This window comes from Daphnia carinata, chromosome 6, assembly GCF_022539665.2.
Source record: "Daphnia carinata strain CSIRO-1 chromosome 6, CSIRO_AGI_Dcar_HiC_V3, whole genome shotgun sequence".
Classification (NCBI taxonomy): domain Eukaryota; kingdom Metazoa; phylum Arthropoda; class Branchiopoda; order Diplostraca; family Daphniidae; genus Daphnia; species Daphnia carinata.
This window is the reverse complement of record NC_081336.1, coordinates 4,276,628-4,292,519: the sequence shown is the minus strand read 5'-3', so window position 1 is coordinate 4,292,519 and position 15,892 is coordinate 4,276,628. Positions and strand designations below refer to the sequence as shown.

The following is a 15,892-nucleotide window of genomic DNA, read 5'->3' as shown; positions in this document are numbered from 1 at the left end:
CGTTTGTAAAATTAAATTTTTGTTGTACGATTTCCATACATATGGCTATGCTTTTTGCAGATCAAGTAGATCGAAAACATTGTTGAAACAAGTTTGACCGTGCAGGATGCCATCTGGTACCAGTTGCAGGAAATCACAAGCGCTGTTAATGTTTTAATGTCTACTCTAATGTGAAATTCTTGGTGGACCCTTTTCCTGTATGGGGTTGTGCAAAGATAAGTTCGAAGCTTTCTCAGCATGAGCAAAGCCCTATCGTACTATGTATTTACTCCAGCTTGGGTAACTTATGCTATACATGTTTCAGTTTTTCAGCTCATACTGGTCTCACTAATCACTAGCCACTACTCACGTGGTCGAACTTTAGCCCTTCCCTCTGTATCAGAATACAAACTGTGATTTTAAAAATGTCACAAAAATGGCTCAAGTTTTTGAAACAAAATTTGTGGATTAAATATTATCTGTATGAAACCGTATGCTACCACATACTAATTCACATTTGTAATTGATGTCAACGTATCTACGAAACAAAGCCACTTTACTAAAATTACCTTCAAAATTCGTGTCACTATTCACGTAACATTCCTTAATACGACTCTTTAGCCGTTCAGCGTACTCACCGTAAAGTAAGTCGCACGGTCGTACCTAGTGACATCTCATGGATGGTGTTATGGGTCTCGCTTCCATTCTTTTTATCTCTGTACTACCCAGTGAATAAGCGAGAAAAGAAAAAAAGTTAAAGATGGCAGGTATCGCGCATCGTGCCGGGCCTGGCGCGGAAAGAGTATTACAAAAGTTAAGAAAATCTATCGAAGATGGCAACTACTACGAGGCGCATCAAATGTACCGGACACTATATTTTAGGTTAAAACTCATTACTCAAAATTTATGTTACAAAATGTTCTAATATCTTTATTCCTCTACTGTCAAATTGTTATGTACAGATACATGGGCCAAGAAAGATATGAGCCTCTACTAAAGCTTTTGTATGATGGCGCAATGTTGTTATTCCAACATCAACAACATTCAAGTGGAGCAGATTTAGCAAAACTGTATGTTGAAGTCCTACAGAAAGCAAAATTGAATGTTCAAAAGGATATCATCAATAATCTAGCTGATATGATGTCAAAAATACCTTCATCTGCACCAGAGAGACAAGCCTTCCTAATGGCAGCATTGAGCTGGTCCCAGAATGAAAATCCAGAATCTAAAAAGTTCGAAGGACATCCTCAACTTCATCAGATGGTTGCCAATATTTACTGGAGAGGTTTGCACAACTTAACTTAAATGGAAGATGAATAAAATATAAAATGAATAACTAAAATTTTTAAAAATTTACAAATTTTACAGAAACTAACTATCACATGGCAAGATATCACTTCATCAGGTCAGATGATATGGAAAATTTGGGCTCCATGCTGGTGGAAATCCAAGTTGATCTTGGTTATCCATCTGAAATTGACCTTTTTGTGACACAAGCAGTACTGCAAATTCTCTGTATAAGGTACCAATCATTGACTTTGATTTGTGTGATATTTAATCTTACTGGTTAAATAATAGGAACCTCACTTTTGCAAATTCACTCTTTGATAATTACTTGGAACACCACCCATTATTGGGTAATGAGCCACCCTTCAATTACCCTTTGCTTAACTTTACATGGATGTTGTTGCTTGCCATTCGGAGGTATTACTTAGCATTGAAAATAATGGCTTCATCTTTTGTTTATTCTTAACTTAATTTCTGTATTGTTTTGTAGTACCAAATTATCAGCCTTTGCCATACTTTGTGAGTATTACCAACCTAGCCTTAAACGCGACCCCTCTTACAAAGATTATCTTGACAGAATTGGGCAGGTAATGAGACCTGCATTTCGTTCTTGTTCGTATTCGTTATTATTCATTGTACATATTTCTTAGATTTATTTTGGAATGCCACCTCCAAGAGGGATGTCCAACCAAGGGATGTTTGGTAATTATGTCACAACTTATTAATTCTTTATAGAATTAACATATAAATCGAATTTTTTCAGGCAATCTGATTCAGTCACTAATAGGCAGTTTGGATGGTGATTCTGATTCTGAAGATAACATTGCCAGGTCAAATCTCCATAGTTCAGACCTGGATTAGGGTTCTAGTGTTAATGTTGCAATTTAAATTGTTGATCGGTGTATGAGGAAACGAATTACAAGATATGTAATGTTTATTATTGCTGACCCGACAAAAGATAAAAGCGATTTATTACTGCTGATCCCGATAGAGGGACAAAAAATGCCCCAAAAAAAGCTAAAAACTCAACATAAAAAAACTCTTTCAAAAATCATAACCGGGCATGGGGAATTCGAGGGCGAATGATTCAATTTCTGACCTTAGCTGCATTACCTTGGCATTTATCTGTTGATCTTCGAGCAATATCCGCTTAAAATCAACTAACTTAGGACCCGAAATCGCTGATACTTCAATGGCTAACAGCAACCCTCTATTAATAAACTGAACAACCCGGACAATGTCAGCTTCGAGAAGCCCGCGAGTAGTAAGAGCAGGCGTTCCGAGGCGAATTCCGCTTGGATTGAAAGCACTTTTGTCACCTGGAACTATACAAGGAACATTTTGTTAACGTGAATCTCATTTTGCCAATAAATAGGATCACGGGTTATGGCAATAAACATACCCGTATTTTTGTTGCAAGCAATCCCGATTTCTTCCAAAATCTTTTCACCCTTAGAACCTGTCAATCCTACAGTGCGCAAATCCATTAAAATCAAATGGTTGTCCGTACCGTCAGTGACGATCTTGTAACCTAGATCTTGCAACCCACGGCAAAGCTCTTGGGCATTTTTCACGACCTAACAAAAATAATATAAACACATAAGAGGAACGTCTCTCTCGCTGCCACTGAATTCATTTACTTGCTGCTGATAAGATTTGAAATCTTCGGTTTTAGCATGCTTCATTGCAATGGCAATTGCAGCAATTGCGTGATTATGCGGACCACCCTGGAGGCCGGGGAAGACAGCTTGATTTATTCGATTTTCGAAATCATAGGAGCCACCAGGCGTATTAATTGGGCCACGACGGAAAAATATTACACCAGCTCTCGGTCCACGAAGCGTCTTGTGAGTAGTGGTAGTTACAATGTCGCAGTAGGGGAAAGGCGAAGGGGCGACTCCTGCAGCAACGAGACCACTGACGTGAGCCATATCGGCCATTAAATAAGCACCTACATCATCCGCAATCGTACGAAATTTGGCGTAATCCAAGTTACGTGAATAACAACTAATTCCTAAACTACAGAACATGTTTACTGTTTCCACAAATATAATAGGTAAATTTACCGGCAATAATCAGCTTCGGCTTAAATAGTCTCGCCGTAATAGCAAGCTGGTCGTAATCAATCAAACCCGTTTTAGGGTCAGATTTATAAGGCATCGACTCGAAAAATATGGAAGTGGCAGAAATTTTTTTAGTTGCTGTAAAAAAACCGTGCGTAAGGTGACCTCCATCAGGAAGGTCCAAACCTTTGAAATGGACCAGTATACTAGTAATGGCATCTAAAAAGTTATAACTATGACAACTAAATATACCCATGATACGCCCATGTGGCTCAACTATTCCTGTATATACCGCAAAATTGGCAGGTGAACCAGAATAAGGTTGAACATTGACACCCCATTGTTCTGCATTCAAGCCATATGCCTCCAAGCACCTCTTTTGACACAACACTTCAATTTGGTCAATGAATTCGTTACCACCATAATATCTGTGCTTTCGTTGGTAAGTAAATGGATTTTAACAAGTTTCAAAGAAATAACATCATACACAAAATTACCTCATTCCTGGCAATCCTTCTGAATACTTGTTATGGAGACAGCTACTAAGTGCTTGCAAGACTGCTTTAGAAGTAAAATTTTCTGATGCTATCATTTCCAGCCCTTTGCTTTGACGATGTTTCTCTTTAGTAATTAATTCAAAGATTTCTGGGTCAGCAACTTCCAGCGTCTCATTTAGTTTCTTAACCATTTCTTCTTTGGTGTTGAGTTCACTCATTTTGTTTTGCTTTTATTGAATTTTACTATTTTTAAATATACCATGAACTTGACTATGGGCTATGGCAAGGACCAGGAAAAATATGAAGTTGACCTGTAAATATTAGAAACAGCGTGAGAGGGAAGGCCAATCATATAAGTAGTCTACAGAACAAAGTTACACAAAAAAAAAATCGTGGTGCCTGCTTGCTTATCACGCTACTTCACACGACAGGCAAGGGACAGAGAGAATGACTAAGGTTTTGACAGATTTATATATAGCCGGGGAAACGAGGATATCAGACTTAACATCGTGTCTGCTTGCCTATTCTAGTCAGACCCTCTTGCGGGAAACTGAAAATCCAAATTTTTAAAAAAATTTCTTGTTGAAAGAAATGCGATATCGCATTAGCATAGTTATCCTACAGCAACACCTTTACACACGTTTTTAAATGATAACATTTTATTGACAAATATGTGATCCACCCCAAAAAAAGTTTTTATCGGAAGCAACGCCGCTTCCATGGCTGCGGACGAAAAGAAAATGTTATCAACGTTCAACCGGCTTACTCTTGTTGCACGTCACTTGAGTCGTTCACCAGCTGCTCTAATTGGCACACGTAGGTGCGAATCGTCTTTTGCTAAACGCAATCTTCCCATTAACCATCCTCGAAAAATGTATCGAATTGAAGAAAGAGGAGCTCCCAATACGTTGGAACACCGCATTTTCTTCCGTGAGTTTGCATACGTTACTGTCGTTGCTTCCCTTTCGTATCTCGTACAAGATAACGAGTTAGCGTGTAGCTTGTGAAATTTCTGGTGATCACTAGTTAATTCTGCCCTTAAGGTCACATTCTTATTGCTTTTTTTATGTTTAGAGACATGGTTGTTTAAGCTGATGTTTACTAAAGTCCTCTTTAAATGGGCTTTGAGTTTGAATTTTAATTAGCTTTTGTATTGTCATCAAAGGGTCTGTGGTCATGGCAACAGTCCATTCTTAAGAACAAGATTGCATGTAAGCTCTGATTGGAAGTATATATAATCCCCTGTGGTTTACAGGAAATGAGTTTGGCCCTGTATCCCCTTTCCATGACATTCCTCTGTTTGCCAATCAGGAACAGAAAATTTTCAATATGGTTGTTGAAGTACCCCGCTGGACAAATGCTAAGATGGAGGTATAGATTTTTTTATTTCATGTCCAAAGGCTTACCTTATCATTGTTAAACCATATCTTTTCAGATATGCAAAGAAGAGCCCCTAAATCCCATCAAACAAGATGTGAAGAAAGGTAAACTACGATTTGTGGCTAACTGCTTCCCTCATCATGGTTACATCTGGAACTATGGAGCTCTCCCTCAGGTACTAAATGTCCCTAAAAACACGGAATTATAACTAACTTTTTTAATTTTCCTAGACTTGGGAAAACCCCAACATAGTAGACGAAAGAACGGGATGTAAGGGAGATAATGACCCCATAGATGTATGCGAAATTGGCCATAGAGTCGCCAAGCGGGGTGATGTTCTTCAAGTCAAGGTCTTGGGAACTATTGCATTGATCGACGAAGGTAAATACTTTCGAAGCGCTGACGTTAAATTTAAAAATTAGTGACATTTTTCCGGAATTTTTGATAACCATTGGTCACAGGTGAAACTGATTGGAAGGTCATAGCAATTGACGTTAACGACCCTTTGGCATCTGAGCTGAACAGTAAAGCCGAATATCTTAATATATCTTGCATCATTTTTTTAAAGATAGTTTTTTTTTAGGCATTGAAGACGTTGAGAAGCATATGCCGGGATTTATGAACGCAACCGTCGGTATTGTGAAAAAATACATCTATTGATAAAAGAATATTGTGCTATACAAATATGTTATACGATAGAGTGGTTTCGCATCTACAAGATACCCGACGGGAAGCCACCTAACGAGTTTGCTTTCAACGGAGAGGCTAAGCCACGCGAGTTTGCTCTTGAAGTGATTGAAGAGACTCATGAACATTGGAAGAAAATGGTCGCCGGTCAAGTTGACTGCCATGGAGTCAACAGGTATGATTATTTTTTGGATAAATTTTTAGTTAATTTCAATGTTATCTGGTTTTTTTTACAGCACCTGTGTAAACGCTGAAGGTGCCCCATGCAAGGTACAAATCCCAGAAGCGGAGGAAATTGTTAAAAAGTGCCCTCAGCTTACGGATGGCCCTGGTCTTGAAAACGAAGGTAATCAAGCCACGAAATTATCACATATGTTTATTGACAAATACGTTTGCTTTATAGTGGACAAGTGGCATTACACTCATCTACAAAAATAGAGGCAGCACCTGAAACATAACTGGAAAGAAGACAATCTTCCTTCAATTTTACCCCTTTCTTACACAAAATTGCACTATATTCCAATAGATTTCCAGTTCAAGGATACCATTTTTCTTCTGGTTTGGTTATTTTACTATAATTTCATTTCTCCTCAATGTATGGATTGACAACAGCGTTTGTCTCTAAGAAGGCAGTTAAAATTTAGAGAACTCACAGAAAATGTTGAAGAAAACATTTAAAGTTAAAAAATTTCTAACGGCAAGGTTGAAGGCATCCTTTCTTGGTTAAGTTTCCATCACTCGTAAATACTAAGGTTCGTTCACTTGGCAAATGACCCCCAAAGCGAAGGGGTATATTCATGGGGGTTGCCTTTTTTTTTCTTTTGTTTCGTTAAGAAAACGGGGGTGATTCAGTTATTTCAGGTTGAAATAGAAGGGAAACGATTATTAGGCACCCCAGAAAAGGGAGTCCCTTAGACTCTAAAAAGAATCGTTTTATTTTCATCTGTGAAAGAGGAAGCAATTTGCTTTTGTAGCCAAAGGCGATTGTTTTGACCTCGTTTTCTTGTCTGATGAATATTTTTAGGGTAAAAAGGTAATCACAACTTTCCCGTTATCCTTTTCCTTATTTTTTTTACTCCCCCTCCACATTCGTATTTTTCTTTTTTCTTAATACCCCCTGTACATATGTTATGTCCCACATCAAATTACGTCGTAGTTGATTTTCAGCAATATGAAAGTAAAACTATATGAGCATCACTTAAATCTAAAGATTAGTGAATTCTACGAAAACTGGTCGGTTCCTTTCTCTTGTGATTGAATATTCGATGCAACCAGTAACTTGGCCCAAAATATTTCTTTGTTTATCTAGGTTAGTAACAAAATAAAAACATTTGTTTTTCCTTATGGAATCTGCTTGGAGTAGGGGAAATCCCAAGTAACAGCAATCTTTTGAATTGGTTGCCAACGCAATGAATAATACATTTTGCGATTTTTCGATTAACAGGAAAGAAGATGCATTTGGCAGAAAAGGTAGATTAAATTATTTTGTTTAGGCTTTTGTGTTGTATAATAGGATTCCTTCACTATTAAAAACCCGTTAACTTCCTTAACACATTGACTAATTGCCACATGAAATAGTTAGATCGTTAGCAGTCGTGATCGTATCTGCAACATGCTTGTGCCTCCTTTTCAAGCGTTGGCTTTACTGGTATTGATTGCTTTTACTGTATGCTTATTATCTAACGCAATCAGACCTCTTTAATAAGGCCAGGTCCTCCTCTTTACGAGCTCACCAATCAGAATCCTATCCGTCAATGCTTGTTCTTTCTTTACCCTTCGCTCTTTTATGTTGTTTTCTTTCTGCGTAATGTCTGGCCAGACGGACACGATAACGGAATAATATTCGCACGAGAAACACTCAAGTTACTCCCTGTTTTTAATATGCGTCAGTTTGAAAACCAGTCGGATGCGAGCCAGTCGAACTGCCAAAACAATTTCGCATCACCAACCAAAGTTCACATAACGTATTATCTCGAAATGCTTCCACTTGTGCATTCGTTCGCTCATTCTCTCCTGTTTGGTGGCACACTAAAAAAGAAAACTGGGGAAAGAAATATTGCTTCCGCCTGATAAGAATGACGAAATAACCACGAAATATGCCGTTCAAATGAATTGAGTAATCGGCAATCTTTCTAGAATGAGCAACTTGCCGTGTGCAGTGTTACCTGCTCATATTGGACCACTGGTGCGGACTTGTGGTCCTCCTTTCTTGCAATTCCGCTAGGTAAACTTGTCGACCCGTTGTCCTAGAAAAACACAAAGAAAAGAGAAAGAAAACAAAACATTTCGCACACACGAAGAGGAGTCAATAACCTTGAAAATATTCGAGGTTTTTTTTTATTTTAAACAGACAGTTCGCACCACTCACCAGAAGGTACGTCTAAGAAAACAGCCACAAAAAGAAAAGAAGAGCTACTTTGATTAAAACCTAGAATAACAATAGAAAAGTAAGACGCAGGCTTATGAACCGAAGCGTAACCATAATATTCTTGAATCGCGAATTTGATGGCATTATTTGATGGTGTGCGAGAAAAAAAAAACATGACGATATTGGAAATGGGACAATGCATTAACATGATAATATTCATGTTTTATAAGAAATGACAACGAAATATGTATAAAAAAAACACTTTTTCTGTCATTGGTTTCCTGGAGGTTTGGCTTTCACGGATAGCCGTCACGCTCTGAAAGTCAGTTGATTTCGAAATTCCGTTATTTGATGTCACGATGCGTCATAAACCGGTACATCAACGCAATGTATCCTGATCATCTTTAGCGATTTTAAAGATGGCTGCTAAGTATGTTGGTAGGAATACAAAGAGCTATCCATCGCTGCAATAATGTTGACCTAGAAAGAAAAACAAAATAAACCACCCAGTGACCAGTGACCCACCACATTTAGAAAAGCCAAGATTTTCCAGCACATCCTGGTCTCTTCTGCGTATTCACTCTATACTTTCCATTTTGTAAAATACATTCGTTTAAACATGTTCCTTATTTTCTCTTTCAAGCATGTAGAGAAAGAGGAGAAATATACGGATGTGACGAAATGAATTTGACGGCACCGTCTTTCGTTTGAAACCGTGTTTTCCCATTGGAGGGTAAGATGAGAGGGAGCAGTACAGCGAAGAAGAAGAAAGAGGAAGATGTGTTGGCCGACAACAGGAAGGGAAATCAGGTCAGCAGCGCGTTGAGGTGAAAGCGACTTTGCTGCTGGGCGCATTGCGGTTGGCCGCCTCGCTGTTAAAAAGAGCGCTGGAGCATTTGGCGATTTGAAAGCAAGCTAAGTGCGTCAGTCGTCTTCAAACTAGTGCCGGTCGCACACACGCCACTGGATTTCGTCCTATTCTCCACACGTTTTCGTAGAGCAATCGGAAAGAAAACAGCCGCTATCGTTAGTCAACTCGTTTTCTCTCTTTAGTCGTCATTTCTCCAAACATTTTTATACCTTTTGTTTCATCCACCTGTTTTCAATCTATAGATGAGAGGTTTCGGATTGTTGGCAATTTTTTCCTGCGTCTGGATTCTTCTGGTCGTCCTCTTGTCAGTCGAAGGTGTCCCGTTAGCTGGCAAAACAGGTACCAGCCTTAATTGTTTTTTGTTTGTTTTTTTACAGTATCCAATTCAATCAGTGTCAATCCCAACGATGATGGCCAATCTATAATCATCAAAGTCAAATATTTGTGATTGATTCGTGGAATGGTATCTTACGATTAACTGGTTTTATTGAAAATAGGTGACGTTTCCATGCCAACAGAGCCCGAGAAAATGACGAACAAAACATCGTCTGTTTACGATTACGTAACTCCAGAGGTCATGTCGACAGTAGTTGGAGCTGCTTTGGGCGACCAAGACTGCCTCCGCTATTCGGCCTGTAAAGCCGGAAATTACGTTGCCGATGTTACTGGCAAGGAGATTGTTTTGATGTAAGACATCCGTTTCTTCGACACACCTAATTATTTTGTATTCATATTTTATGCCCATTTCCCACATAACCGCATTCGTAATATGCGGTTTTAACCCGAAAGGGGTGCGGAAAGCGGGTCATCCACGTGTACAAATGGGCATGTTTTCAGAAGTTTAAATGATTTTAATTGTTTATTTCCCATAGGGTTCTGGACCGCTGGGTTCCCAATAGCTGGCAAGATACTCTCCGCGCCTTCAAGGAAGCGGCCACCTACAAGGACGATTGCAAGAAACAATTCCCTTGCTCCAATCCACGAGATGAGTAAACTTGACCTTTATCATCTCTACGGACTCAACAGTTCCGACAACATTTGTTTTTTTTACTCTTAATTTAATAATAATAATTTTATATTATTTACGGATGCGTCTTTTATACGTTGAGTGGTCGTTGATCGATCACATTCTTCCAGAGAAAAAATAAATAAAACTTGTATTTGTTCCTATTAATTGTGAACGAGTATTTACAATAAATTAGGCGGAAACGGGGGCACAATACTGCCAATGCTGGGGAGGCATTGGATATGCAAAATACGCTTGAGTGTTATTCAATGGTGAAACGATTTTCGTCCAGGGCATTGAAAATCTGTTGAGAAAATTGCGGCATGCCAACATTGCCACCTCGAGGTGGTCGACCCCGAGGTCGTCCTGCGAATCTTGGAGGCAAGGCGCCGCTAATTCCGAGAGCGATGAATAGATAAGAATTCAAAACGGCAAAGCCCATAACCAAGATGATACCCAAGAAGATATTCAACAAACGGCCAGGTTCAACGACACCGACTAAACGTGACGGCTGCTGACGGCTGGACCACAATGACGTTAAACGGACAGGAGAAAGTCGAAACAGTTCCGGCTGGCTGATGACATCTTGCGTCATCACGTCACGCGTGCCATGCACCACACCTACAACTGTTAAAAGCAACATCACCAAATACAATCGATTTGTCAGCAAGTGACTGGAACGTGTCATGTCACTGACAGGTGAGACATTGATCATAAGCGCCACGGGTGGCTCTGGCTATATTTATAGCCAAGCAGATTTGGCAACTCGGTTCGCAATTATCTGCGACACAAACCTTTGTTTAAGTAGGCATCAAAAATGGGATGAATAAAGAAATACTGTGCTTAGAAAAAAATGGAATTGCTTATGCAACATGTTGCACCATTGAATATTGTAAAGACAATGTCCTAATGTTGACACAAAACTAATTTATGAAGTGTAAACATATGCCGGCGTAACGGATCAAGGTGAAATAAAGGTCGTACATTCACCCCAGTCCCTTGAAAGATAAAAAAAAAGCAAAAATGCAAACGAACAATTCTGTACGAAGTCGATAGTACTTCGCACCTGACTCTTGGCTATGATATCAGCATTTGCCCTATGGATAATTGATGGTGAGCATTTATTTTTTTTTTTCAATCTTTATTCTATATTTTCTGTATAACGACAGCTTATCTTCTTAGATTTAATAACTGGCGAGCAATACAAACTGAAAATATTAAGTCCAAAAGTTAGAGCTTACGTAGGTTTTCAATCAACATTTGCTGCTGTTTGGTAGGTAATGAGCTACCGACGCAAAGAACACCCTAGAGCGATGCTGAGAAAAATTATGTATTTTCTGGCTGTTCCGTATACGTGTTCGATTTCATATTTTGCCGTCTTAGCAGTAAATGTGATTTCGTTTTAAAACATCATCAATGTAGGTCACCACTGCACAGCTATAGGATCTTAGCAAACCGGCTTCAGGCATCCTATATGAATGGCTAAGTACCAATCAAACTACATTGCACGCAAAACCGGTTTATCGTAGTTTGCCTACGTGCCTTGTTCGTTGAACCAGGAAATTAAAAAAAAAAAAAATACTCTGAAAGGAACTCTCGACACGTGGTGCACAAAAACGGATAAAAAGACAAAACAAACCTGTGTCTTCATGCTGATTGACTTTGTGTTCTACTTTTTTACATGAACATTCATGGCATATCTGTACTGTTCTTTTTTTCACTCAAACGAACTAGGATGTATAGTATGCAGATTAGCCAGAGCCGTTTTTGTATATCAAAGTCTAGAAATCGTTATAATGTCCAAGAAAATTGACGAGATACTTTTCTTTAAAAAAAAATGTTTGCTCTTTCTTGTTTGTTCTCACGACTATACATTTATGTGACGGTGTTGATTATATACAGCACCGTATCCCGTTATACTACTTAGTGAACATTAGCGTGTTTGATGAGACCCGAGCATTATGTTTATGCACTTCCGGTGGGTTTCGAACCAACCAAGCGTGTAAGGATGGTATAGTCTAGTGTGAATGAACTTATACGGGTGCTTGAATTAGACACCAAAGTCACTGGTTTTGGCAAAATTTGAATACGCTAGCCAATAGCAAATATTCATCCGTCAACGTAAAATGAAAAGTAACATATGACGAAGAAAAAAAAATGCAATATCAAGATAAGCAGTTGTTATTAACAATTTGCGAACAAAAACAGTTTTAATAAGCTTGCATTCAAGAGAATATTCTTGCAACAATTTGAACCCTCCAGGTTCAAAATGTTGATACGTTGGCGTTCTTCAGCACAAATTGGCAAAACGGACGCAACAACCGGAATGAAACAAAACGCAAAAAAAAAAACTAAAAGGGTGTTGTCAAGCTGACGAATCAAAGAACGAGTCCTCTAGCCATCAGGTATACTGGAAGCTTCCAGACCCGGTTCCATGACTTTCGACATTGGTTTGACTCTGGCAACCTGAATAAAACAGGAACGGATGGAATTAAATTGCTCGTATTTAATTACGCTGATTATATTTAAGTACATCATTAACCACATACGTATAATAACTATTGTTTATGCTGTTTACCGCTATTGAGTTGGCTGTTTGCCCACCAAAATGAAGCGATAATTGAAATGCATCATAACGCGTGTTTTCGTCAAAAACCGCGACGAGAAAAAAAGTACAAAACAGGAGGTTGACAATCTAATTTGCATGTTCCTTGTGACGCTGTTGAAATCAGGTACTTTCCCACAAGAATGAACTTCTTGGCCTAAAAAAGTGATGCGCTGACGTTACACGTGTGTATTACACGCGCACACAGTAATTATAGTCCACTACAGAAAATTTAGGTTCGTGGATACCAATGTAGAGATACCTTTTCCCACCTACCTGAATATAACGCTGAATAGCACTATCACATTTTAACAATACGTCAATGTAAAGCACTCTTTGATTGACCTTTGCAATTTGATCGTGCATGCAAAACCAGAAGAATAGAAATGAAAAACAGAGCGAGCATAAGACTAGTATAATATTCACTCAGAATCCATAGTTAGTAAGTTCACAGAATCCGTGTTCCATATTCGTTTGAAACTTTAAGAAACACGGTCACAGGATGACGGTGAGTACAAGTCGAATGACATCTACGCGTAAAACATTATGACTGTGGGAAAAAAATGACCAACCATTAATTCCGTATGACTCTTGTTCGTTGTGCTATTTTGCCCATTCGTAGTGGATACCTCGTAAAATTTTATAGGACTATATGGAAACAGAAGAAAACTCGCACATCTACATGCTATTGCCAAATGTTCCAAGAAAGGATATTTTTTGTTAACGGTTTATGTTGGCAACTTTCTATTTTCATTAACTACCATTGCCATGTGATTAACTTTGAATTCAAGTTAAATTTGAGGCTTAGCAATGTTGTCTAAACAATCAATTATTTTGGAGTTTGTCTGGGAGAGTAGGACTTAAGATACGTCCCAACGGAGTTGTTTAAAAATATAGATTTGTATAGTCTACTTGCGTATGTTGTGTAAAAGAAGGTTTGTAAAAGAATTAAGTGCGGTTCAAGGAGAACTGGGTCAGTAGGGTCAAGTCTCGAGACAGCCCAATCGACCTAACCTCGACTATATTTTCACCTTTAATGAGACAGATAAATCGTATTGACGACACACAGAAAGAAAATGAAAAACAGAAAGAGAAAAGCGGATGCACGTAGACTAATGAATCAATTCTCATCTGGGCTAAAATCTTGGATCGCTATTGGTTGTGGTTTGGTGTGACCTAAGGTCGATACGGGTTCAATTTACAATAAAAGGCAGCTGCAATGCATCATTCGACAGAAACAACTCGCCTTTCACATCCCAATTTCAACAGCTCCCAACTCTTCTACATTTAAAGTAATTTGCTTTTATTATTATTCTTGTATGGTCAAGAGCCTATTTCAAATTAGAAGCATCAGATTTTTTTAAATGCAAATATTCTGCATTAAAAAAAATGATTTGACATTAAATTTCTTTGAAATTTCGCTGATAGCTATTCGTTACCCACTGAGTTAAATTGGAAAAACATGTTGAACTTAATTGCTTTGTTTGCCTTCGGTTTGATAGAATGAAATTCATTTTGGCCGTCGTTCTGGAATTAGCTGCTGCAATTTCCTTGTCACGTGGAGCGGCAATTGCAGCCATCGGTTCTTCGCCTGCCACAACCATCTCTTCAAGTCAAAATATGATTACGCTAACTAGCGGGCTAAGAAGCGCCAGGCAACAAGAAGAACCGGTTGTTACGGCAGATGCTCTTGAAACTAACAATGAGCCTATTTTCCGTACACAACCCGGTTTCCCAGCTATTCTACATCCAAGCAATGATTACCAACTGAAGACATCAGGAAATTTCGCCATCGCCTACACCGGTGTCGTTTTTTGGGCCGTTGCTGGCATTTTGGGACTGGCTTTGGCCATTTGGATCGTTTCTTTATTTACTGGAATTGGTTTTTTCAAAACCATTCTTACGGGTTTTAACACATTCAAAGGACGCGCTGATGAAATGGGCTTCAAAATGGACAGTCAGAAGCTCAACTTGATGGCCAGTCAAGTTTACAAGGCTATAGAAGCGTATCGTCTCAAAAACCAATAGTCCTCCATCAGTCATTTTTTGTAACTTAATTAAATATGTCGAATAAACTGCTCTTTCAAAACAAAAATTGAAGTTTCCATTTATGCTGATTTCTTGTTGGTCGACCAAAAAAAAAGAAAAGAATTCGATACGTTTATTCGAAACCTTATAAGTTGTGCACAATGTAAGCATTTTAAAATGTGCATGGCTGACTTTGATTTATTTAATGTGACGGATATCAAGAAATAATCTAACTTCATACTTTGAGAAGGACACATGACGTTCCACAATGATGACAAAACAGACAGCTGGCACAAAATGCCAAATATATACCAATGCCTTTCTCAGATGATCCTAAGAGGTATGGGCAGCCACTTGAAATTACAATAATTTAAAAATTACATTAACAACTATGTGGTTTTCTTTGAAAATTTACTGACCCTTTTGGTTTCTACAGGAAGTCAAAATCTATTTCCCCTGCTATAAGTATATTGTGTCGTGATACTAGACTTCTTCCCCACTTTCGAAAAAAACTACAAACCTTGATGAAATGAAACGAAAAACATATTCCATTAACTTAATACATATCACATTACACTTGATGTGAAGGTGTTTGTTAAAAAGAAAAAAAAGTGTTATTCGCAGATGACAGGATTCGAACCTGTGCTCCCAGAGGGAAACTGATTTCGAGTCAGTCGCCTTAACCACTCGGCCACATCCGCATATACAAACGAGTTCTATACACTGTGTCATTTGGTATAGAAATAAAGTGCCTTCGGAAAGTGCGCAGTAAAATGGACAATGGAATTCTTTATTCTATGAAACAATTTGTATATGCGATAACGCCAGTTCATTTTCTGGTAGTGCAGCACAAGAGGAATTTGAAAACTCAATCGCATGGCTTGTCGGGCGCAATTCGGGAAAATAGGCTAGCACAACTGTCCTGGAAATGGTTTTGAAGAATGTTGTTCGCTAAATACACACTACTCTACCGTTAATCATTTGGCTTTTCCACGCTGCTGTCATTCTCCCTTTTTGGCAGCGAGTTACATCCGGAATATATTTAAATTTTCCTTATTCATTTCCGTTCGTTTCCTTGTTCAGTTTACTCACTAGCGACTTCCCGAAGTGGAGAAATTTAT

At 38.6% G+C, this 15,892-nt stretch overlaps 5 protein-coding genes and 1 non-coding gene across 7 annotated transcripts; 4 read left to right on the top strand and 2 right to left on the bottom strand.

Moving 5' to 3' along the window:
- The first annotated feature begins 696 nt into the window (after positions 1-696).
- On the top strand, positions 697-2,203 carry LOC130690145 (Golgi to ER traffic protein 4 homolog). The gene is made up of 7 exons (XM_057513135.2): positions 697-861; positions 942-1,264; positions 1,348-1,501; positions 1,558-1,683; positions 1,757-1,853; positions 1,917-1,968; positions 2,030-2,203. Exons 1-7 carry the CDS (start codon positions 740-742, stop codon positions 2,125-2,127), a joined length of 972 nt encoding a protein of 323 aa, XP_057369118.1. The 5' UTR covers positions 697-739; the 3' UTR covers positions 2,128-2,203.
- Positions 2,183-4,222, bottom strand: LOC130690129 (serine hydroxymethyltransferase-like). 2 transcript variants are annotated; one of them, XM_057513113.2, is made up of 7 exons: positions 4,205-4,222; positions 3,827-4,137; positions 3,582-3,757; positions 3,333-3,515; positions 2,907-3,280; positions 2,669-2,843; positions 2,183-2,591 (listed from the first exon to the last, which is right to left on the bottom strand). In XM_057513113.2, the coding sequence occupies exons 2-7, from the start codon at positions 4,042-4,044 to the stop codon at positions 2,311-2,313; spliced, it is 1,407 nt and encodes a 468-aa protein (XP_057369096.1). In that variant the 5' UTR covers positions 4,045-4,137; positions 4,205-4,222; the 3' UTR covers positions 2,183-2,310. The 2 variants fall into 2 exon arrangements, with proteins under 2 accessions (XP_057369096.1, XP_057369095.1); XM_057513112.2 differs by lacking the exon at positions 4,205-4,222 and having other exon boundaries at positions 3,827-4,201.
- A 308-nt stretch (positions 4,223-4,530) lies between these two features.
- On the top strand, positions 4,531-6,437 carry LOC130690141 (uncharacterized). Its single transcript, XM_057513130.2, has 9 exons — positions 4,531-4,756; positions 5,082-5,197; positions 5,262-5,381; positions 5,437-5,587; positions 5,668-5,730; positions 5,790-5,840; positions 5,906-6,068; positions 6,130-6,239; positions 6,297-6,437. Exons 1-9 carry the CDS (start codon positions 4,546-4,548, stop codon positions 6,329-6,331), a joined length of 1,020 nt encoding a protein of 339 aa, XP_057369113.1. The 5' UTR covers positions 4,531-4,545; the 3' UTR covers positions 6,332-6,437.
- Positions 6,438-9,134: 2,697 nt separating this feature from the next.
- On the top strand, positions 9,135-10,331 carry LOC130690194 (uncharacterized). Its single transcript, XM_057513202.2, has 4 exons — positions 9,135-9,287; positions 9,375-9,471; positions 9,630-9,819; positions 10,005-10,331. The coding sequence occupies exons 2-4, from the start codon at positions 9,375-9,377 to the stop codon at positions 10,123-10,125; spliced, it is 408 nt and encodes a 135-aa protein (XP_057369185.1). The 5' UTR covers positions 9,135-9,287; the 3' UTR covers positions 10,126-10,331.
- A 3,637-nt stretch (positions 10,332-13,968) lies between these two features.
- On the top strand, positions 13,969-14,838 carry LOC130690186 (uncharacterized). Its single transcript, XM_057513192.2, has 2 exons — positions 13,969-14,035; positions 14,246-14,838. The coding sequence occupies exon 2, from the start codon at positions 14,247-14,249 to the stop codon at positions 14,769-14,771; it is 525 nt and encodes a 174-aa protein (XP_057369175.1). The 5' UTR covers positions 13,969-14,035; position 14,246; the 3' UTR covers positions 14,772-14,838.
- Positions 14,839-15,390: 552 nt separating this feature from the next.
- Trnas-cga (transfer RNA serine (anticodon CGA)) lies at positions 15,391-15,472 on the bottom strand. Its single transcript has one exon. It is a non-coding gene; the product is annotated as a tRNA-Ser (tRNA).
- Positions 15,473-15,892: the final 420 nt, after the last annotated feature.

Coding starts and splice junctions, on each gene's coding strand:
- LOC130690145 (XM_057513135.2), top strand. CDS start 740: ATGGCAGGTATCGCGCATCGTGCCGGGCCTGGCGCGGAAAGAGTATTA. Junction 1,502..1,557: donor CTGCAAATTCTCTGTATAAG/GTACCAATCATT, acceptor GTTAAATAATAG/GAACCTCACTTTTGCAAATT. Junction 1,854..1,916: donor ATCTTGACAGAATTGGGCAG/GTAATGAGACCT, acceptor CATATTTCTTAG/ATTTATTTTGGAATGCCACC.
- LOC130690194 (XM_057513202.2), top strand. CDS start 9,375: ATGAGAGGTTTCGGATTGTTGGCAATTTTTTCCTGCGTCTGGATTCTT. Junction 9,472..9,629: donor CCCGTTAGCTGGCAAAACAG/GTACCAGCCTTA, acceptor TATTGAAAATAG/GTGACGTTTCCATGCCAACA. Junction 9,820..10,004: donor GGCAAGGAGATTGTTTTGAT/GTAAGACATCCG, acceptor TATTTCCCATAG/GGTTCTGGACCGCTGGGTTC.
- LOC130690186 (XM_057513192.2), top strand. CDS start 14,247: ATGAAATTCATTTTGGCCGTCGTTCTGGAATTAGCTGCTGCAATTTCC.
- LOC130690141 (XM_057513130.2), top strand. CDS start 4,546: ATGGCTGCGGACGAAAAGAAAATGTTATCAACGTTCAACCGGCTTACT. Junction 5,588..5,667: donor TATTGCATTGATCGACGAAG/GTAAATACTTTC, acceptor CATTGGTCACAG/GTGAAACTGATTGGAAGGTC. Junction 6,069..6,129: donor GACTGCCATGGAGTCAACAG/GTATGATTATTT, acceptor TTTTTTTTACAG/CACCTGTGTAAACGCTGAAG.
- LOC130690129 (XM_057513113.2), bottom strand. CDS start 4,044: ATGAGTGAACTCAACACCAAAGAAGAAATGGTTAAGAAACTAAATGAG. Junction 3,516..3,581: donor GCCACATGGGCGTATCATGG/GTATATTTAGTT, acceptor TCCATTTCAAAG/GTTTGGACCTTCCTGATGGA. Junction 2,592..2,668: donor TGCTTGCAACAAAAATACGG/GTATGTTTATTG, acceptor TTCCTTGTATAG/TTCCAGGTGACAAAAGTGCT.